At 38.7% G+C, this 23,918-nt stretch overlaps 1 protein-coding gene across 1 annotated transcript in view; it reads right to left on the bottom strand.

The window, feature by feature from the left end:
* TG (thyroglobulin) overlaps positions 1-23,918 on the bottom strand; it is a 147,541-nt gene that overhangs the window by 73,017 nt on the left and 50,606 nt on the right. Inside the window, exons 28-38 of the mRNA XM_077173556.1 lie at positions 23,345-23,410; positions 22,552-22,632; positions 20,299-20,436; positions 18,976-19,152; positions 17,895-18,006; positions 17,295-17,374; positions 15,666-15,809; positions 12,949-13,014; positions 4,403-4,537; positions 3,375-3,539; positions 2,003-2,225 (exon numbers count right to left, since the gene is read on the bottom strand). Coding sequence (XP_077029671.1) covers positions 2,003-2,225; positions 3,375-3,539; positions 4,403-4,537; positions 12,949-13,014; positions 15,666-15,809; positions 17,295-17,374; positions 17,895-18,006; positions 18,976-19,152; positions 20,299-20,436; positions 22,552-22,632; positions 23,345-23,410 — 1,387 coding nt within the window. The remainder of the gene's footprint in view (positions 1-2,002; positions 2,226-3,374; positions 3,540-4,402; positions 4,538-12,948; positions 13,015-15,665; positions 15,810-17,294; positions 17,375-17,894; positions 18,007-18,975; positions 19,153-20,298; positions 20,437-22,551; positions 22,633-23,344; positions 23,411-23,918) is intronic.

Raw genomic sequence — 23,918 nt, 5'->3', positions numbered from 1 at the left:
CTTCTTTTCTCCAGCTCCCAGGAGAAAGACTGCCACCTGCTGAAGCACAGGAGCTGGGGACTCCAATAGCTGGCTGGTGTTTTTGGTTGGGTTGGGTTGGTTTTTTCAAGTTTTTTAAATCTTTTATCAAGTCCAAGCTGATAAATAAATATTTCTGTTCCATCAATAATGGCACTGTGCTTATGTGAATTTCTTATATATAAATATTTAGCATCAATACAGAATATATAGAATCCTAAAAAAATCAACAGTTTCTATACATAAAGTGAGGCCTCTCCAATTCCCCAAGTGTAAACTCAAATAATTGGTTTTTTAACCTTAAATGAATAATAGAAGGTAATGGCCAAATTCTTCATTGGACTAAGCAAGAATTGTGGATTCAAAAGACAGGAACAGATTGTTCCCAGATTGTTTTGAAAATCCCAGCCAGGCTGCTCATTGAAACCCTGTGTCTTCAAGGGGAGATCACAGAGGCAGGTGGGTCTAACTAAACTCACAGAGGCAGGTGGGTCTAACTAAACCCAGTCTGTGGCTCAGACACCAAGAGCTGGTGCTGTGTGTGCTAAAATAACACCACTGAACACCTTGGGAAACAAAAAGTCACATCCCACCAGATCCCTGCAATGTACTTGAGGCTGTGGCTTCACAGCCCCACAGTTCAGGAGCATCCTGAAGGATGGGACAACCAAAGGCCAAATACACTTTCAACTCCCAAGTATTTGCCTTTTAATAGGTTTTGGACAGAAGAGATTGATTTTGTAGACCCTTCAACCTGATCTCTTGGACACTACCAGGCAGAGAATTTCTATATGAGGCCCACAGCTTCTAGTTACATCAGTGTTGATGTGCCCCTCTTGGACTAAATTTGTACAAATGTATGGCTCAGCAGGAGCAAAGCTGTTTGTATGAATATAATAAATACCTGTATAAATACTATTCAGGGTGAAAATGGACTGACAGCAGACAGTTGATGGGGAGTTATACAGAGATTCAACAGAGTGTACAGGAATTTGCCTTTTCTCTCGAGGTGCTTGCATGCTTTAACATATAGATGGAGAAATTATTCTCTTTTCTAATCAAAGTATCTATCTGTACTCTGTAGGTTGCTTTGCAGGGAAGGACATGAATATTGTTGTTATCACTCCAGCAGCTTTCCCAGCCCTGGCTGGACCAGCATTCCTGAGTGTGGGAATCCATAAAATCAGAGGGTTTTGGGAAAGCTGCAAAAGGCAGGCCTCAGAGACAGCAAAGCTGTGATTAGAGCTAAGCAGTAGCCATAGGATTGGTCAGCAGAAAAATTATGTAAGAAGCAGAAAAGTAAGGACAAATAGAACAATGGTCTATGTATTAATGCTTGTCTAGAATAATTCCCTAAGATACAGAAATGTTTATCTAGTAAGATATTAGGAAGTTCTAAGCTTAATAATGGAGCTAGAACCATTATTGTGTGCCTAGAACCTGTCCTCACAAACCCTGCCTCATTTAAAAAAAACTTAAAACTTAAAAATGTGCTTTCAAAAAACCCACACTTAACATAAAGTACACAAAATTAGCACCAGCTGTAAAGAGAGCAGAGCTGAGGCTCACAGGAAGTCTCCCCTGTACACCTTCAAAATCCACTCTTTGCTGAAATGCTGGTTATTAAATTTATATAATAATAATAATAATAATAATAATAATAATAATAATAATAATAATAATAATAATAATAATAATAATAATAATAATAATAATAATAATAATAATAATCTGTGCATTGTATTTTAAGGTTTACAAGCAGGTATTGTGTTTGACATAAGCATTGTTTTAACTGAAGGTACGTGTGATTATAGTGGTTGGGTAGAACTACGGTCAATGTGCTATTGCTTTGTGTGATTGGTCAGAAAACTTTTAAAGTGAGTTGTAACATTAAGTTTTTGGTCAGCTGCCTGGGATGTGAGCTGCTGGCACCTTCCCATTGCCAGTCCCATGGAGTGAGAGTGATGCTGCTCGGGCTCCTCACCGGGGCTCGGTGGCGTTCCAGGGCTCCAGCCAGGCCCGCGGCTCCGGGGCGCGGAAGCGCCGCTCGCCCAGGGGAGGGGCAGCGTAGGGCACGCCCAGGAACTGCCTGATGCTCTTCCATCCTGAGCCCACGTGGATCACCTGGGATTGGCCCAGCAGGTATCCCTGGGACGGGATGTACACCCTTGGGGTTGAATCCGATTCAGAAATGGGCTGGAGTAAATCTGTCAGAGGGTGAGCAGAGGAAAAATAATTTGTTTTTTCAAGTTAGGCCATTTCAGGAATGAAAATTAGTCCCATTTCCCATAGTTTTAAACTGTTATGTTTAAACTCTTGTAACTCTGTTATGTTCAAAATTCTCTTCTTTAAATGAAACACAGATAAATTTAACTGTTTCCTGTTACTGTTTTCCCATAAAACAGTTCATTAAAACACAGTGAAGTGACACCTCCTGCTATTTTTCTCCATAAACAATATATTTGATAGGCAGGAACAAAATTCAACGTCATGGGACTAAATCCAAACCTGTAATGAACAATAAACACACAAGTCTACTTTTGAGTGCCAGTTTGTGATTTCGTTTTACTTTGCAATGATAAACTGATTTTTCTCTCATTGAGTTTCAACCTAGAAGGTTCTCATTGACTTCACAGAATTTCAGTGAATGGAAAAATTTTCTTCCTTTCCCTCTTATTGTTGCCTGGGTTCTAATTACCTTTAATAAATTAAATAACCAGTATTACATAAAAAGAAAGCAGTCTCTTTAAAAATCGAGGTGAATAAACCCAACAAAACCTACACTTTCATACAAGTATGTAACCAAACAATAGAATTTTTACTTATGTACACAACTTCTTTTTCTCTCTTAAATATTTTTCACTTTTTTAAAATATTATTTCATCCTGTTTAGGGACCAGGGATATCTGTTTGGTGTTTTGTTTTCTCTAGAGATTGTCCTTAATACTTTCAATTGACAGTGGCTTTTCAACACACCTAGTGTTATTCTCCAAGCTTAAAAGGAAGAGCATACCAAAGCATCTTCTGCAGATGAAAAGCTAAGAGTTGGACTTACATTTCTGTTGTTGTTTGGTTTCCCTACTTTGCACTTTCAAAACATCTTTCATAAACTAGACTTCCTCTGTTATGCCTTCTTCAGCACCAGAGGGTAACACTACAACTTCATACATTTTTAAAACAACATTTGGGGACATTTTTCCCATCCCCTTGGCTGTAACTCCTCTGAAACAGACATGGACAAGTGTCTAGGAGACACCCATGTTGTTTTATGAGGTGAGGAATTCCTCAGTCCTCCATTCACTAGAATTGAGCACCACAGTTGAGGTCCTTCCTCCACAGCTCTGGCCTGTTCTTACCTTGTCTCCTGTAGATGTAGGTAGCAGGTTCTTTGAGTAAAACCCAGCAGCTGTGCCCTTGCAGGCCATGGGCACACATCTGTGTATCAGGGTAGAAAATGCACCTTATGGCTGAAGGCTGGATCTCCAGTGTAACCACTGAACATGACTGGTTCTTTGAACAAGCTGTGAGGTGAAGCATGAAGAAAAAGAGCAGGTAAAAAATGTGTCCTCACATTTTGCATGACAGCGTTACACTGTTCTTAAAAGAAAGGTTTTACAACAGGTGAAGCAACAAAGATATGATGTAATTCAGAGTAATGGGACACAAATGTCCCCAAATGCCCAGAACATTCTCCAAAATAGCCAAAGGACAGAAGCTTATATTGGCTTTAAAATGGAATAATGCAGCAAAAGAACTAAAACTAGGTTTTAGAAACAGAAAAACATCATCTAGTAAAGTGCTGATAATCTCATCTGAATTCTAACAGTCCCCAGTAAGTGGGAACTTTCCCTTATTTCTACCACTCTGTGGCATTGAGGATTTCCCAGTCATGTGAAATTAAAGAACTCTTCTGTCTGGTCAGGTTGCAGATTAAATAATTCTCTTTGCTGTCACTACAGCTCAATCCCTGCCTCCTCCTAGCCCTCAGTTAACCCCTCCTCACTCCCCACTGCCACAGGTTGCTTTAGGTGTTGGCAGGTGGGGTTAGCAAATGGCAGTGGTTCTTTAGAAAAACAAGTCATCATTGCTCTATTATTTGCTGCAATATTCTCCCAGCTGTACAATGCATGGAGAAGTAAGAGATCTGCATGCCCAAGAGGTGTCAAAATTACCTAATTACTGTATTATATTACAGCATTTATATCTATTGCATCTCACTTTGGCTGAACTGCTTCAGACCCCTTCTCTCAGATTAGGAAACACTGGGATAGTCTTTAAAGACAAGTAAAATCAGTGTATCTATGTCAGAAGTGGGAAAGCTGTTCTTGGTTTTCAGGCTCACAAGTCAGTATTTTCTGTAAAGCTGTGAATGACCATTTCTTACCAGATAGGCAAAAATCTCTGGCCATGGAGAAGTCATTAGATATATCTCTGCTAACATGCACAACTTCAAAGTGGGAGATGGACGAATCCAGGAGAACAGATGACATATTTAAGGGTTGCCATGCTTCCATATACTCTGTAAAATGAACCATAAAAGAATAATATGACTAGAAGGAGCAGTAAAAATTTCAGAGGACCCTAATGAAGAATTAAAAGCATTGGGGAGTTCCTCAATGTACAAGTGTCATTTTCCTTTGCATCAACTGAGAACAAATTAAATATTCAAAGGCTTTTAATTGGCTTGAAGATCCAATCTGTGTTCAGAGGTCAGATAATAATCACTTTACAAAGGTGTTTAGTAAAGAAACAGGTAAATCCAGAGCAGATTAATCCAGGTTTGAAGGTAAAGCCAACTGATTCAAATAAAGGATTTCTGAACAGCCCTAATTACATTAAAGGGCATGGGTTCTAATGCTTTCACACAAGTTCCTGAACAGATACAGCCAATAAATTATTGGAAAGTAAATGGAGTTTATTTTGACCATTTTAATGTCATTTGGTGGACAGAATTATATTAAATTCTATGAACAATTTTAATGTCATGTAACTTCTACATAATTGAGATTTCACTCAATTTCATAGGTATATATATACACAAATATGTGCATATGTGTAAATATAATCATGTATTATGTCTATGAATATTCCCATATATACATTTAACAGCCATGCACTTGTGTGAGCATGCATACACACACACACACACATGTACTAACTCTGGGATTCCTCAAGGACTGTCCTTCTGTCTCAAACTATATTTAAAAAAAATACCACAAACATTCTTTTCTCATACACAAACAGATAAAAATATCTGAGAACTCTTAATTTTGCACATAGAAGACAAAACAGAAGGTTTGGGACAGAATGGGCCTTTAATTATTTTAGTTCCTTTAAGAAGTTCAGTATATTTTAAAAGCAAAAGTCCTGCTGTGGCCACTGAGTCCCAAACAGTAGGTTGGTGTTGCTCCCTCCATGTAATTGTAGGGTGAGGAGAGAGCAGAGTCAGCTGCTCCTTTGCTATTCCTAGTGAGCAGGTCTTGCCCTTGAGTTCATTCACCCACACAGACACAAAAGTCATGACCTCTCATTTCATTAAATATTTATTTTATTCTACTGAGAAATCAGTGACTGGCAAAGATGGCCAAAGTTTCCTTTCTGCCCCTCTCAGAAGGACAGTCTGACCACAGCTCTCAACATGAAATGAAGGTTAATGTGGTGTTGCACTGTGTTGTGTTAACACCACAACCTTACTTGAATCACAGGGAGGGAAAGTCACCGCCAGTGCTACATCAGAGAGGTTCTGAATTAGTCAGGAGCAGTGACCCTGCAGTCACAGCTTGACTTGTGTGACAGACTCACTCCACTGGATTTTTTCTTCCCTTTAAGGACTGATTACTCAATTATTTTAGAGGAACAGAGTGGTTTTAGTCATGTGGAAATTACTATTTTCTGTATTGTCAATGGTTTCTCTTTTTCAAAAACATCCACTATGAGCTGTTGCATAACCTATGTTAGAAAACTTCAGCCTCTACATTTAGGGTGACAGTTTGTGGCACTTGTTTAGAAAGATACTTAGAAATAGACATCAATTTTAAGTGATGGAGAATTAACCATTACATCCTCTCCAGAGATTTTCTGCCTGCAATACCAGGTCCCCCAGGTCTTTCTTTTCCAGATTGAATCTTACAAATTTATGCTTTCAGTTTGTTTTGTTTGTTTTTTTTTTTTTTCCTGAGGAACAAGAAAACTTTTCTTTTATCAATATGACTCAAAGTTAGTTTTTGCCTAAGAGCAATGTTGCCATCCTGTGCTGTCTACAATACCAGCAGCTGAGGTCCTACTACTGGAACAAGCAAAATCTCTCTAGCTTCAAACACAAAGCTTCAAATTACCAGCTGTGGTTCTTCCAAAAGAGAGCCTTGTCTGGATTGCACTGTAACACAGAAAGTCTGGGTACACCAGTGGTTTTGGAAGATATTTCCCCAGACTCTATTCTGTGACTCACCAAGTGACCTGGGGCAAGTCTCACCATCCTCATTTGCCTCCATTTCCCGCAGACCAAACATTCAGAGGGGTCCTCGCTCTCTCAGGCAGGAAATTAAAAATGAATCCACAAAACCAAAGTAAACTCTTGGGATTTGCACCTCTGGATTTGGATTTACACTTGAATTTTGCCTCCTATACTTAATTTCACAAGCTAAACTTTCTACTTCTGCATTAGAAATTTCTTTTGCCCCTTTATGTGGGATAAAGTCCATATCTTTTATATACATATGAGGCACACTGGGCACTTTGCAGCCCATAGTAGGCATGGAAGAGTGACCACTCATGATGCAAACATCCACAGCTCATACATTCCTACCTAAACTGGTTATTCATTGCCCCAAATCTCACAGAAGTGACCCTTGCCACCTCCCACATGGGAGGTTCTTCGTGTTTGGTGGGGATTTAGATTGTTTTGGGGCTTTTTTTTTCTTCCTCCTGGATATTCATGATTTCAGGTCAGATTTAAATGCTGAGACTCTCAGTTTTTCCTTTTCCCTTTTCTGCCCAGCTGACCCCAGATGCAGAGAGATGCATAAACATTAATGTTTATTTTAACAACAGTTCAAAACTCTTTAACCCAGAGCCGTGCATGGCACCACTGTGGACACTGACAGCCAGCAGTGAGCTGCTGGGTATTGGTTCTTCCCTTCTCCTGAAAGCAGATTTAGCAACACCCACATCCATGACACCCACTTCATTCTGTGAGCAAAACACAACTTTCCATGGCTGATCTCAACTTGCCTCATGCAGAAACTGCTCTCACAAGGCAGAGCTGCAGACTGGCCCTGTGCTCCTGGCAATGCACAGTGCACCTGATGGGCTGGAACACATTTCTGGTTTATAAATAGGGTAAGAGCTGACCTTCCAACCCACATTTTGGCAAAGGCTTTCATTGGATAATTACAGCCCTCTGAATCCAGCCATCCCTGTAACTCTTATTTCAAAATTATAGATGTCCCATATAGAGAGCCTCTCTCTTCCAGATGTTCTTGTTTGGGTAGGCAAGATTTAAGACTGGATTTGCAAAAATGCTCACATTGGCCTTACTCTGCTCCCACTGCAGTCACAAGATCAGAAGACTGGAATAGATTTCCTGGCAAAGAGGTTATAAAATCCTTGCCATAAAGTCAACAAAAGTTTCATCACCGACTTCAGTGGAAGAAAAGAGGCATCAATTATGAGTTTGCTGTAAAATTTAACACTTGATCTAAGGAAACAGAGATACAGAAGTGCATTAAAATAACAAGTTAAATTTAAAAGAAAACCTGTGAAGTTGAGGAGGTCAATATGAGGTTAAGGAGGTACATAAATCAGACCTCTGGGTTCAGTATGCCTGATTTATGTTTGAAAAATAAATTCTGATCTTAATTCTGAAATTTGTGAGCCATATTTAATACCCCTGACTCAAACCCAAAACATGCTTACAGACTGAACTCAGAGCTTTATATTCCTGGTTTTCAGAGGTTTGTTCCAACTGTCTGCTAACCTGTCTGTGTACCAACAATCTTCAAAGACAGCAAATCATCAACTCAAAGTGGACCTGCAGAAAATATACTCTTCCTAAAATAGAACTAATTCTTGTTTTTGTTGATCCATTGAGATTCGTACAATTCAAAATGAATTATTTTCTTTAAACAGCTGCATAATAACTGTAATCACACCTCAGACAAGTCTCAAAAATAACAACTGTGTATTTATGGCCTTTAGCAGGGAGCAATCTCGCTGTGTTCCTGTTAAATACAAGCTTTCTGTCTCCTTTAGGGGTGCCAATTATAGCAAATGATACAGTAAGGGGATATTAAAAATATACTAGGTATTTATCCAGATTTAAAATAAGCAGTTTTCAAAAGGCTAAAATCCTCATATTTACAAACAATAAAAATCAAACTTAAGACCAAAGATAGAGTAATTCCATGTCAGAGATCAAGTTTGCTGTGTGGGAGCATAGTAAATCAGTCCCCAAAAATGGGTAAAATAAGGTTTTGTTTCACACTAAGGATGTTTCTGACAAATACTCTACATTATAGGAAAACAGGAAGAAAAATTATGCTATTAATCACCAAAGTCAGCTACATCAGCACTTGTACTACCATCAACATCTCTCTTGAGAATGGAAATACCCCATGTGCAGACATAGCCCGATGGGAAATTCATTCCCATGTTGGAATATCCTGTAGCCACTGCTCTGCTCAGTCCTGCCTCAAGGGAATGACTGAAAATCACTGGGGGATCACAGGAGGCAGCAACAGGAAGGGTCTAAGATCATTACATCCACATGCCTGGGTGGTTTCTCTGTCAATTACTTGATTTGCATGGAGTGGGAACAGAGCCCACATGATCTGTGAGTAATCCACAGGGCCATACAGGACCCACCCTGTAAGGGCCACTGCCTCCTAACAGCTTCCAAATCTAAGATAGATAGACATGCTCTAGTTAGAAATGAATACAAAAATATTCATTGAAGTTTAGATAATTACTGTATACAATTAATAAATCTTGTAACAAAGTGAAAAGTCACCAAGGTTGTTCCTCCCACATACACAAGAGTGTTTTCAGGCTCTCCAGTGTGCTCTAAGTACAAGTATTCCTTCTAGAAATTCAGGTAATATGGATTGTTGGTAATATGGATTGTCTCATGGATTGTTTTGCTTCTTTCAGACTAATTTGCAAACACATGAGAATTTCCAAGACTCAAACCCTTGTGCATACAGTGCTTGAATAACAGCATTGCATATTTGGAAAATAACAATAAAAAATATATATCTAATTTTAAAACCCATTTTCTTATCTCCCCTAGCTTACAGCTGGCTGCAGGAAGTTCCATCTCAAACCTAATTATGAGACTTGGCTGTTTTCTCTTTATAAGATGGTCCAAGATGTTCACACAAATGAGCAGAGCTGATTAAATACCAGCCTAAGTAAACCAAGACTGCAGGATGACATATGAGCATTTTCAGCATGGGCAGTCTTAAAATAACATCTGTTCTCCCATTGTTAAAGGTCATAGATTGTACCTGAAACTCCCCACAGATGGTTCCATACTCAGTGTCATCACAGCACATGAACTTCTACAGGGGAAAAAATGCTCCAAACCTAACAAGCTGGACTTTCCCAGTCAGTTCAGGCTATCAATTTTTCAAGCACCACGTGTGAGATCACAGGAATTGTGTGGAAATCACACCAGACCAGCAGGAGCCTCCTCTGCTCCATGCAATAGATGCACAGAAGGAAATGGAAGTGTTCATTCAGTTAAAGATGAAAACCATACATTGAGTTAAACACACTACAGCCTGGAGATGAGATTACTTGGAGACTTCAGCCTTGCTGTGGAAAGGCTTTTGCAAAACTTGCTGAGGCAAGAACAAATCAATGAGAATTCAGGTGAAAGCCATTGTGCACTTCACCTCCCTCCTGCTAGAGAGCAGTGGGCTACAGGCACTACAGAGCACTAATTCCCTTTTTTCACAGGCTAATGAATGTTAGAAACACAGTGTTGTTTGTAGGGGCAATAATTTGGGAAAAGCCCACTGGAGCCTCAGGCTTTTGAGAGAAATCTCAGACTGCATTGGGGGGCTGGATGAACATTCTGGTACAAGACAAAGAACAGGAAGAACCCTGACCCTCTCCTTTTGCTGTGGCTCTCCCAGGATTGGCTTTACATAGGGAAGGGTCTTTTCTTGCATCTCCTTAGTGGCTGCAGGCTGCTCTGGGACAAGACATGAAAAAAAATTGCTCTTGAAAATTATTTTTGTTATTGAAGATTCCAAGGTCTAGACATTTATGGTGATTACTGCTGAGGAACTTCCTCAAAAGCCCAGACCAGGGAACAGAAGGAAAATATATATCTCCCCATGACCTTCAAATGTATTTGAGAGTGGGCTCAGAATGACATTAACCAGCCCCCTCTGCATTCCTGGATTTGTGAGTCCAGCTTGGTCCCTGACCTGGTCCTCCTTCTCTAAGGCTAAAACTTCCTTGCTGCAATCTCCCCCCGGTCTGAATACCCTAAAAGCTGGAGCTGCCAGGAAAGACTGAGGTGAAAAGGCACCTTGTCCTTTTCCATCTCCTTTGTCATCAGGTCTCCTGCCCCATTCAGCAGCTCCACACTTTGCCTACCCTGCCTTTTGCTATCCATGTACTTGTGAAAACCTGTTGAGATCTTTCTGTTGTTTTATGCTCCTACAATGCCTCCACCCTCTCTGTTGAGAAGAACAATGAGTAAAACAGGCAAAGTATCTACTTCCCACCAGGCTGAAAATAAGTCTGCTCATCTGGGTTTCTTCACAGCACACTGGGGCTGCAAACACCACAGTTTTGAATGGAGCAGCATCCTGACTGCAAATGGGAGGGAGCAAAGTGCTGGGCACTCTGTCCTGAGCATTGCAAACTGGCTGACTCAGAAATCAGGCAGTCAGGGCATTAACTTTCAATGAAATGTAAGCCCTAATAAAGCTCCAGTTAACTCAGGCTCTAGATTGGACATAACATTAATTCACAATTTCACAGAGCCTTCTGGCAAAGTATGCAAATTTAAGTATTTTTCTGATCTTTTGATGAAAAATTTCTATTTTTCATATGTATAGATACACTTACATTCACACACACACATCTACTCATGGCAGTGCCCTTTAATCAGTGACATTTTCTCATATTCACCATCTGGCTACCACAGAGCAGGCACAGTTATTTTTTATCCCCATGTACAAGCACTACCACAATGTGCAAAATTCAGTAAATGCTAGCTTTTGTGTGATGCCCAGCTCTAAAACAATAAGTATTCTATAGCACATCTTAATAAAACATACAATCATAAAGTGTTTAGAGACAATATTTCTGAAAATTTTCTAAAGTCTCTGACAACACAGCCTAGTTCATAATCTGACCAAAATAAGCAGTCTGGTACTTTTACTATCAAAATGATGCAGAACAAGGACAGATGGTGTCCTGGTGCATTTTGAATGTGTTTCTCCAGTGCTGTCAGAGCCCCAAAGTGTCCAGGAAACCAGTGCTAACTTCACTTCCAGCCTTTTTGTGCTCTGTAATTGAGTGACATCTTCTAACCACTGTCAGTCCCCAGAACAACCACTCTAACCCAGAATCCTGCATCCTTGTGGGAAGCTCTGCTGGCTTGGGCTGCTCAACCAGATCTCTGCAAACCAGTGATACTCTGAGTTGCTCTGCATTTGGAAAGATGGCCTGGAAATGGATGTGATAGATCAGGGTTGTTACAAAGGATGAGCACCTCACTTGCTGTTCTGGGCAGCCTTAGAGTCAAAAGCAAACAGCAGAAAGATCTAATTTCCTGATTTTCTTAAGTGCTGCTTAGGGCACTGTTTTCCTAGATTTAAGCAAACAAGAAAAACATAAAAGGAAAATGACAAAATTACTACCAAGCTTCACTCTGGGAGGAAGAAAGCTTCAGTGAAGTTGTTTTCCACATCCCAGGGAAAAACCATTCAACATCCTTGGCAAAGGAGTTGAATTGCCCAACCTACAGGCCAGGCCTCCTCCACCACCTCCTCAAAGTGTTTCATACAAAAATTATTTCTGCTTACCTACAAAGATAGGAGTTTTCCTTCTATTGCATTAAAATGATCATTTAAAAATCACAAATTCTACTAAAAATTAGACCAAACTTGATTGTGACTTGTGGTGATGGATATGATGAAAAGGCAGATCGTATAAATTCTGAACTGAGTGTTGAAAATTCTTTGCAAATATCAAGTCTCCTGCATGCTCAGTTGCATATAGTTTAAAGAAAGGCAGATTCCATCAGATTAAATATTTGTTCAGATCAAACAGAAAATCAAAGGCAGAGATGGAAGTGCCTTCTCAATTTCAGTATAACTGGAGGATTGAGTTTTCTAATAAGCTATCAATGATTAGATGAATCCATTCTCTTCCTTTCTGTTAGACACAGCATTTTGCAGCAATGCAGTGTATTTCTGGGAAGGACACTTCAGGGAAGCCTGTGCTGCTGACAATTTGCATAGATTTTTAGGGGTCAGTAGACACAAAGACCTGAAAGAGAGCAGCTAAGTTTCATTTACTAAGAAGATCCACCCACTTTTAAAATAACACGTGAGTGCCACAAGATTTATTGCATCTGGAAAGTGAAGAGCCATACACCCTCATAAATAAATTTTTTCATCTGTCCTGCCAAATATTTTGTCTCATGTAGCAGCAAGTGTGAAAAATTAGGTCAGTATTGTGGACATGACAGGTCTTTCTTTTAAATGATACACAATTAATGAAAATGAGTAAACACCTAAATGAGTGACCTCATGGGGAACACTTTCATTACAGTGTGATTTTTCAGCAATATGAACAAGGTAGAGGATGGAGGGATTTTTACTGGTTGGTTTTTTGGTTTTTTTTTGGTGGGGAAAGTGGTGGGGAGCTGTTTAATTTTGTTTTTGTTCGATTCATAAATACACTTACCACTTTCTGGCCTGAAAGGTAAATTAACAGGTGGACACAGGTTGGGAATGGTGCTCTTCAAGTCAGCTAAAAGCAGAAAAACAACAACACAATTGAAAACAATAATACTTCAAGGTTTGAAATGCAATTGATACTCAATATGTCCAGCATTACTTCTCAGGCCTGGATGTTGAATCTTCTCCCCACAAACACCAAGAGTAAGGATTCAAGGCTGCTTTGCTATCTAATCCTTTTGAGCTTGTACATGAAGCCAGACTTTCCTAAATTTCTGTATTTATAAACATTTCTACAAATGCTTTTGGAGATGAAGTTATGAACGACTCATTTCAGTATTTTTGTGCTTTTTTCTATGCCCCTCTCTGTATTCAAGTTTATGTTCCAGGAGAGACACAAGATTCTCTCTGCTTCCAGCTAACTGGAATTTCTCAGAAATATGAATTATATATAAGGCAGTTTCCAGCACAACACTTTCCAAATTGAAGTTTAAACAAGAATTCATCATACATAAAACCTCATATTGGTTTCCATACAAAAAACTTCTCATTTGCTAATACTTCCCATAAATATTTTGTAATCACAAATAATAAAAATGAAGCTTTCCCTGTGCATTCATATTTGGTAGAACACTTTGGCTACTCAAACCAGTTATAAATTCCCCACTAAGACATAATAAATTACCATCCCTACAGAAGATGAAGACAGATCAGATTTTCTGTTAACTTCTTCCAGTATGTATTTCCCATGCATGTAACTGATAAATGTTTCTAAAAACTCAGAGGTTTTCCCATTCACAGCTCTGAAGGATTTGGCCTACCCAAAACTCTTTGAAATGTTGCTCTATGGTCCTTTTTGACTGAGCTTATACAAAATCAAATAGCTCATGAGCAGAGCTGTGCAGCAGACAGGTCACACATGAACTTAGCCTGTTATGAAACACAGAGACAGAAGTGCCTTCCTCAAACCGAACTGTGGAATACAGCCACAGACCTTGTATCATGCTAATATCCCACTGCCTACAGCAAATCACTCCTTCAGATTTTACTCATTTTCCTTTTTAGCCTCAGAACCTTTTTGTTCCTTTTCCTGGTTCTCAGACCCTCAACACACCAGCAGAACCGATACAAATTTTTGTCTGTAAATATCTCCATTTGCATAAACATCTGTGCCCTGCTGGGTGTTATGGTGGAAAAACATCTGTAGCTCCCTCAATGCATAAGGAAATGTCACTGTCTCTCTTAACACTCCCTACTTTGCATACACCAGGGCTCCTCTTCATCATCCCTCTGTCTGGCATGTGAGAAACAGCCTTTATCTTTTGTTGGTTCTTTGCCAAAAAGGGGACAACAATTCCAAGAAATGGAAATGTATCCAAACCTCTGCTGTCCTTCGTTGCTCCACCTTTCTTTGTTTCATTTTTACCCCTGTCTGCATCTCAACCCCCCTTGCCACCAGGATGCTGCCATTGCTTTATCAGGGTGTTGTTCCCTTCCTCTCAGTGCCAGACCCTCAGCCCACCCCTTCCCAGCTTCCAAAATGTTTCCATGCTGTCTCTACCCTTTAACAAGGGCTGCCCCACAAGAGGACATGGATGGTTCTGTGGGCATAGGGACAGGGCAAGACTTGAAAAGCTCAACACTGAGTCCATATTTCAGAAACTTAGAGTGTGAATGAAGGTTTTATTTATCAACACTGTAAAATACAATGTATTGCCACAGTATCTGATCCATCTCTACACAGCTTTAACTGAATTATCTTTCTATCCCATTCCCTGGACAATATATACCATGCTTTGTGCCCTCTCCTCTCAGCTATCAGCCCTTCTCTACTCTGCAAGAACTAAGGGTATAATCCAGTATAAAAGCAGAAAACAGTATTCCTTATTCAAAAATTTTCCCTGATTCTGTCAACATCACCAGACCTGCCCCCATGGGGGCTCTCTGCTCAGGAGTTGTGTCTGTGTGACCAAGAAACAGGCTGTCCTCCCATAAAGGGAGACAAACTCAGGTGGGCAATTGTTGTCCTTATTCTTTCAGTCATGTGAAATCAGAGCTTAACAAAGTAGAACTGGACCTGCCCAAAAGGAGTGTGACAAATGGGAAACCCATTTAAAGTTTTTAACAGAGCAATGAAGCTTTTTTTTCTCCACAGAAAATAAAATCCATCCTGACTAGGAGTGGTTTTGATTCCTCACAAGAAAACAACACAACATCTCATAACTGCTCTTCTGTTTAAACACCTGATGGCTTCTTGCTGCTTGAAAAGCACAGGTCTGCTTTGGAATTTGGTCTTGGTCCCTTTCTTTACCAAAACAACCAGAAGTGGATTTTAAGTTCTGTAGCAAATCCAAACCTTTTGAGGTTATGTATCCACATAGATGGTAAAACAATAAGCCCAGGAATGAGAAACAAAGAATGATTTCCTGATCAGGACTGCACAGTGAAGCAAAATATATTTAAATTCTGACATTGGCCACAAGTTTCTGATAGAATGTAAGAAATTAAATTATGCATCTTTGAAGTATTGCTATTCCTTTTTTATTAAAATGGACATTAAATTGCAATTTCTTTCCTTTGCACATACTTATTTGCCTTGTCTACTTGTGGTCCTTGCAAATGGGTCCTACAGCTGGAAGCTGGAATTTTCACACACTGAAGCCAAATAATAAACTTCAATGTGCAGAAATCCATTAGAGAGGTCATGTGTCCTGCATCACTTACCAGGCTTTTGATACCAGCCAAATGGGTGTATTTTGACTTCAGCATCTGGTGAAGTGCAATTTGAAATGTGCCAAGCACTTCTTGTTTCCTCAGCACAGGTCTGGATTCCAAGGCTGTTCAGAGTCACACACACAATCTTCCCACCTGCCAAGGAAGCACATGGGTATAGAAATAAGGAGGAAAATTTTCCTTTTCTAGATAGTGTTGTGAGGAAAAAGAAAACAGCATGGTTCCACTGAGTGAAATTAAGTGAAATTAAAATTAAGTGAAATTCAACCAAGCTAGAAATCAAAGGAAAGAAATACCTGAAATGAGGAAAGTGATTGAAACTAATGCTGAAAAATCTCACTGAATTCATTGTGAGGGAAGGTAGGTACCAGCATTAAAATCCATTATAATCCAAATCACAGAGAATTTCACTGAGCAAATGTCACAACTCTGAGCAAGGAGCTCTTTCATGTTAATGTAGTTAAAAATCTGCATGTATGTTGAAACATGTCCCCTACTTACATCAAAATAAAAATTCTTTCAAAGCCCTAGTATAAATAATTTTGTACCTGAAAAATATGGAGGGTTTGAAACACAGTTTCATTGAAGATTTCAGCTCATGTTAAAATCACTGCTAGTTCTCTTGACTATATGAGTGCCAAGACTGGATGTCTGAAATGTCATAGATATTAAGTATTAATCAGGTAAATTAAAAATGGGTCCATTTTGTATGCTGGACACCTTAAAATTTTTTATTTATTTTAGAAGTATTTAAAGAAACTCAAAGTCATATTCAGTTAAGATTTGAAATTTCATATGATCATAATGAGGCATGAAAACTATCAACTATTTTTTATTTCCACATTAATTCTTATCTAAAATAAACTGGATTAATTTTCTAAGGCACACACTTTTGAGCAGTGAAAATTTTGTCCGCTCAACAAAAAAAGGAATTAAAAATATGTATTTCGGAAATGTTTCAAATTCCAAAATGCATTATAAAAACAGCCCATTTAATGACCTCAGGGAGAGCTGATTAGCACATGACTCCACCAAAAACAAAGTTACACATTTTAGTGGCCTAAATCTGAATTTGTAATAACATATTAAAATCCTTTTCATTGACTTTGAGCTGGGTGGTATCCAATTTCAAACATCAGGTGAAGATTTTTTTCCTCAAGCAGAAGACTAAAATCTGGGAGGAGAGAAGGTCAGACAACCAAACAAGCCAAAAGGCGAAACTGCCCCAGTATATCCACAGACATTATGTGCTTGCATGCACCTAATTTCAATAATATTTAGGTTTCAGAGTCCTTTAGGCTTTAAAAACTGAAACAACATAATAGGAGAAAAAAAAATCACTAAAAGAAATCAAGTTTTATCAGTTTTAATTTTATGCTGTTGGAATTGCAGCCTGTTAAGGACTCATTTTTATGAAGTTTTCTTAATAATTTCTGAAATGTGGAATGTGTCATTAGGCTGAACTCTAGATATGGTTATGGTTACACAAAAAGGTGCCGAAGAGAGGTGCATGAGATCTGAAAGGGCTTTTAAAGCGCACTTCAGAGCAAAAGAAGAGTAAAATCTGGATAATGAAGAAAGACTGAAGTTATTTTAGAAACACAAACAGGGGGGAAATACCTGTCAGCTGGGAGTCATTAAAAAAGCCAAATCCTGTGCAACAGGGGTCAGCATCACACCAACGCTCACACTCAAAAAACCTGGGAAAGGAAAAACATTATCCATGAGAACCTGTAGGGATGCCTTTCACAATAAGGCTGAAGAACCAGTATACACACACACTTCCATACTTTTTCCATATGTAGATGAAATCATGCTTGATTAGTATACTTATCAGACTTCATCTATTAATTGAGATGATTATTTTGATATCTACCCTAAAAATATCAGCCTAAATTGATTTGGTGTATCATTGGTAAGGGATTTAACAGGTCAACTGGTAATTAGTAGCATTATAAGTAAGAATTTTCATGTCTATAATTAATAATTATTTATTATATTACATATTATTATTTCTAATAATAACTATAATATTATATTTATATAATGTTCAGTTCTAAATCTCCTTTGAACCATATGTTATCTTTTCTTCATTAAATACTCTCAAACAATGCAATTCTTCAATCAATACATCTGATTTCCTGTATCTGCATAACACAGCCTTGGAATTCCATACATGGTTAAAATTCCAAGGAGAACAAAGGAAATTTCATGTCCTACCCATCTGAAACAGCTTTTCTGCTCATGTCAGTCTTATTCCTCACTGATATTTCTGTTACTTTCTGGAATGGTACACGTGTGTAGAAGCTCTTCACAGAACTTTTAAGAGTGACTGGAAGGAAAAAGAAAAACAAAATTGGAATAATCAGTTTAACTTTGTTGTATACAAATACTGGCCAAGTAATCAAATGGTAGGGGTCCAGTGTGTACTTTTATGCTGAGCTCTGGTTGATTAAGAGATAGTTTTATGCTACCACAGAAAATTCTGATTGTTAAGCCTGAAGATGAATAAAAATTCACCAAGTGAAGGCTCTGGAAGCTTAGCAAATTACATCACCAAGGAAAGACTGCCAGCCAGGCCTTTTGTATCTGAGACCTGTATTGATGCTACTTCTTCCACAAGGCCTTAAACTGGGACACAGCTCCAGACTGGAAGACTCCAGTGTGCTCATGCATTATTCAGCCCATGCTGCCCTTTGGGCTCCCCAAAATGACATGACTGAATAGCTCAGTTCAGTGGACCTTTACATTTGTCACAGCAAAATTACATGTTCCTGTACAGTGAAAACAGCCTTGTTTGTCCAGCTTCCTTTCATGTGCCCTATGAGAAAAACATTGAACTTCCCAAGTATCCAAAGAGCAAAGGTTAAAATTCACATCTATAGCTTTGCATTTGCTAAAAGATATTTAAAGCAAAATAAGAATTACACTCAGCGCTTTCAGTTTTTGCATTATTTAGCTACTGTAGAAATTTTAATAGTAGATTGTGACATTCCAATGACATTCCTATTTCACCCATATTATAAAAAGGGCTAAAACTGATATACAAATTTGAGATCCACTTGGCCTCTCTGACTTTGGAATGGCTGAGGTGGACAGAGTGAAATTCATGGTTGATATCTTTCCATTCTGAATAGAAAATGAAAAACCCTATCCCAGACAGCCTGACCTTCCCCTGCACCATCACATCCCAAGACTCATTTAAATATGCAGACTTTTTATCTCAGAACCAAGAGCCAAAACACTGCCTTGCATTCCCAGGGTTAGAGCAGACATTATACATCCAAACACCAAAACTTGCCTATTTTATGGTACAGTGTCTGTGGCTGCCAGGGTAGCACAGTTGCACAATTTCCTGGTATTTGGTTGATGCTGCTGTCACAAATCTGTGCCTCTGGATAGAGGGTACACACAAAGTATTTGTCTGTGGCACTTTGCAGATCTGCCATTCGACAGAACTCTTCCTCTTGGGCACAGCCTGGGAAGCAAAGTCATGAACAGTTACACACACAAGGGTTCCTTCCCTTCTCTGCTCCCCTTCATGTTTTCAGAGCAAAGCTATCCATCAGCAAAAAACTAAAAGGGAGAATTTCAATATCATCCTACTAATCTGCAAATTAATTAATTTAATTAATTTAAAGTGCAAGAGAAAGAGGGACACATTCTGGCCCCAGTGGCACTGAAGAGCAGGTTTACCTGGAGAGCACAGTAAAGGAGCTCCAGCAGAGCTAATTGGGAAGATAAATTCCCCAGCTGTGACAAGCATTACTCCAGTGTATTGGTCTCTCTTTAATATTTTAATTCATAACGATCTTTTTCTTTTTCAGTAAATCTGACATACAAATTGTATAATCATAAGAGAACTCTGCATCAGTCATGGTCTCTAACAAATAAAAAGGACAATAATGTCTACTATGTCCTAGTAAGCTTTTACAAAATATATTTCTGAAGCATTCAAGCATCACACAAAATTACACATAACTTTCCTAGAATCAACTATTCAAGACATTTGCTCACAGCAATTTGTTCTGAAGTTTGTCCCAGGGTAAGAGCATACCTTCAGAAAAGAACCAAAGCTGTCAAACCCATTTCTTAATTACCATGGCAATGGCTCCTGGAAACAGGTGTGTCAATGCTGAATTTTAAACAATTTTAATTTTTTGACCTCTTACAGTGCTGTCTGTGCACTGTTTAGTACTCTTAGTTCTGACTTCCTGGTAGAACTAGAAACTCTTCTCCATTTACTGCATCAAAATATAATTTATCACTAACCCCAATTATCTGCATTTTACCTTCTTTTACCACTATGCCACCCCCCTTTTTGGAGTGGTACACTTCAAGAACAGCAGGGCATTGCCCAAGCTGTACCTTTGACTCCTCCTGCCCATGACAGGGGCACCCTGATGGTGAATGATGGGCACCCTTTCTGCCATGGCAGGCAAAGACTGTAAGGAATAAACAGGTGGCCCCATTGGCAATTCCTATGAAAATTTAGGAGTTATCTACCAAAAAAAAAAAAAAATCTCGAAGTCTAAAGTTTTTACTCATCATTATTATAACGCCTGTTAAAAGATTTTAGTTAGTTATTATCCCCTACAGAAGAACAGTCTCCATGATGCCTTACGTGTGAGACACCACAGCAGAGCTTCCTCAGCTGAGTACTTCTGCCTGAAGACCCAATATTGCTGGTAAGGGAGGGAATAGTTCTGGTCACTTTGTATCTGGCTGTTGTCCATTAGGTAGAAAAGATCCTTTGTGGAATCTGAGATACAAACAAACAAAGAATCACACAAAAAAATTAACTATGATCTGGAATTAATTAAATTTATTTATATACAAAATTCTGCCTTTCTCAGTAAAACAGCTGCAATCATTTTGTAGGGCTAGAATACACCAAAGCCTGCTTTTAATAACAGAATTGTCCACCCACAGAGCCTCTCCTCTAGGCAGTCTCCTCACTGAGCTGCACTGTACAAAATAGCACTTCCAGACTATTTCCAACATCCAAAAACTAGATGAAAATTCCTGCTTCTAGAAATTAGAGAGTTTGCTCTACTCTCACAATATCCTAACAGTGAAATATGAGGATTCGGAGGACATAAGTATGAAGATTCACAGGATGTTTGTAATTCCTTAATCTATGTAGTTTTGTTAATTCAAAATAGAGCAGTTTCCTTATATTCCCTTGAGAAGCTTTTACACCTCTCAGTCTTAAAAGTTTTCTTGACAAGCTTAATACCTATTTCAGTCATTTAAGCTCATTTCTCTGAATTTATGCTCCCACAGACCACATTAAATAACTCGTTTCTGTCACCTGCCTGTGACCTTTAGACATGTATACAATGATTTATATCTCCTGAGCTCCCTCTGAAACAATCAATCACAGCTATTTTCTTGTTCCCAAATTCATCCCCTTAAATAAGGGTCCAGTATTAAAAGAAATGGACACTCTTCACTGATCTCTTAAAAATTTCTTCATAAACACTTTCTTATTTATCAAATATCATCAGCAGATCTCATCCCCAGTTCCAACATTGTGGACATTGTATTACTTAATCTCATATGCAGTGAAATATTCAGACAATAATGAAAACAAGAGGTAAAGACATGCTGATGATTCTGTGAAGTGCTGAAGCGCCCACTGATATGCTGAAAATGCACTGTAGTTTTGACTTTTCTATCAGAAACTAGAAAAAGAAACTAGAAAAGATATGTTACCCTGTGTTTTATAAATGATTATCAAGTGATAACAGCTTTGTAGACATTTTCCCAGATGCTTTCATGACTTCCTAAAATGGTAACCTATAATTCCTGTTACCTCTCAAGTCATAACTTCAACCTTCAGTTTCTCTTGAACAGCTGGTGTCAAGACTGAGATTTAGGGATGGAGGTAAAAGCTGCATTCCTTGCATAACTGCAGGTTTTAATGATATCATCAGCCCCAGCAAGGTAAATGGAGAACCCTGAGGGCTGCACTCATGCCTTGGCAGGTAAATGCAAGATAATTTCAACCACCATAGAAAGTGCATTTTTTTCCTCTCTCTTTTTAAGTCTAGACTTTAAAATACCCCTAACTGTATAGGAGTTCTGCTAGGTAAATGGGCATTTTTAGTTTTTTATTTAGTTTCGTTTACTTTCCTTTCAAATACCATAAGCCATTCACTTCCTTTTAGGATTTTGCACATATTAAATCATGTGCTCAGACACTCATCAAGACTCCTCAGCAAAGATTCTAATTCATTAAAAATGAATCAAGATGCTTTCACCAAACCCCACTGCTCACTTTTTCTTAGGATTATGGTGCTGAAGGCCCAAATGAACTCCAGTAACTTCCTACAAATTATTTTGGACCTATACATTATTTCATATAACAAAGAGCAAACCCTGCAATGACAAAGGAGCTAAGAGAAGTTCACAGGTCATCATGCATGGAAGAAACACTTGTGATTGCATTTCATCCTGGGTTTCTCTATGCCCTGTATTTACAATCATACTGTCAGTAGCAGTAAAGATGCCCAGGTACCCAGGCCAAGGACTTCACTCCTGGGTTTATGTGAATTTTTTTTCTCAGTTAAATAATATTTCCTGTGCCTCTTCAGCTCAGTAAGTCTGAAAGAACAGGTCTCACACTGAACATTTTAACACTTTAATTTGCAGCCTGTCCTGGCAAGGTAAGAATCATAAAGCCAGGCCTACATCTTGAACATCTTTCTCCAAACCTCTATCAGGCATCCTGCTTCAGGGAAATCCTCTGGAATTTACAGTACCTATTCCATAATGAACATATATATAGCAATATATGATAATTTCTAGTTAAATTCTGCACTGCCTCCCTGCTCTCTTCTGTTGCCTGCTCTGTCTGCTATTGCTCCAATACCTGATAACACCAGATCATCCTTTGTCTCCAAAGCAGCAGCCTCACACAGAGAGGTTTTCATCCGGGTGGCCACATCAGAGTCTGGAATGAAACAGGAATCAAAGAGCAGAGTAATTCCCTTTATCTTTCTCTCACAACACAAAATAATCCTCAGCTCCCAAACTGAATAAATATATAAAGTGCACCACTTAGGAAAATTCCTTTGGTAGTTCCTCCAAATGTTGAATCAAGAATGAGTAAAACCATTTCTGTATAGCTCTGGGGAACACTTAAACCAAAATGCATTGTTTGGATGGCAAAAATAAATGCCACATCCACAGTCACTCGGTATTCAGCATTAGCCCTCTGAAGGCTTTATATGCACTTATAAAGCACAAATTATTATTACAAATAATTTGTGCAATTCCTGCCATGTACATGGTGAGATTCAGAAAGAAAAATGTACAATTATTCTGCTAATAAACATAACCCATGTAATTAGGCATAAAGTGCCAAACTATTATGGTACTTGGACACAGGGGACAAAGGTAGGTGTCTTCATGATATCATTTTCAAGGGAATTATGAGCTATAAATTATGTTCTCAGACACAAGAATTTACCCAAATTTCATGAAACTGGCAGTAGAAGAATTACTCCAGATTACACATCCCTGCCCAAATAGGCTTCTGAGTTGTGTATTAATTTGGATAGCATGAAATGAAGTGACACTGACATTTCCATTACAGAACAGCCACCTGCCACACCCCACAGTTCATCATAAGTTTTTGTAAGAAATTCTGTGAGATAAGTTACCTCTCCACAGGTAAATTTCCTGAAAGGTAGTGAAATTTCTTTCTGCCTCTTCCATCAACTGAAAAGCTAACAAAGAAAAAAATTTGTTAGAACAACTGTTTAAATTAACCATGTTTTTTTAATGCTCAGAAATTGTATAGAAAACACATTATTAAACTATGCATCACCTTCATTACAAAACAAAAGTCTAAGGAAGAAGATCCCAGGTGTCATGGGGATAGTCTGGGTCCAGGGTGCTAAACTTTACCCAATTTCCTATCATTGCTTTTACCATGTAGGTCTGGGCATCTTCCTTTTTATCTTTGCTCCAGACTTTACCTGTCTTTCAGATTATTGGCTTGGATCTGCCTGAATTAAATGCTTCAAGTACTACAGAGTGATATATTAAACACAGTCTCAACTTTCATTAATGTTCATATGGCAAAATGTGAGAGGTCCATCTATCCAGCACTACATCCATCCAGAGAATTCTTATTCTCTTTTGATATGGATTTACTTGAAGAAAGCATTGGAGCACAAGGGCAGGCTGGTGAATAAGAGAGTGTCTAAACAACAATTAAGGAGAACTGATGTA

The sequence above is a fragment of the Agelaius phoeniceus genome, chromosome 1, assembly GCF_051311805.1.
Source record: "Agelaius phoeniceus isolate bAgePho1 chromosome 1, bAgePho1.hap1, whole genome shotgun sequence".
Classification (NCBI taxonomy): Eukaryota; Metazoa; Chordata; class Aves; order Passeriformes; family Icteridae; genus Agelaius; species Agelaius phoeniceus.
The sequence above is the reverse complement of the archived record's forward strand: the minus strand, read 5'-3'. Positions and strand labels throughout refer to the sequence as shown.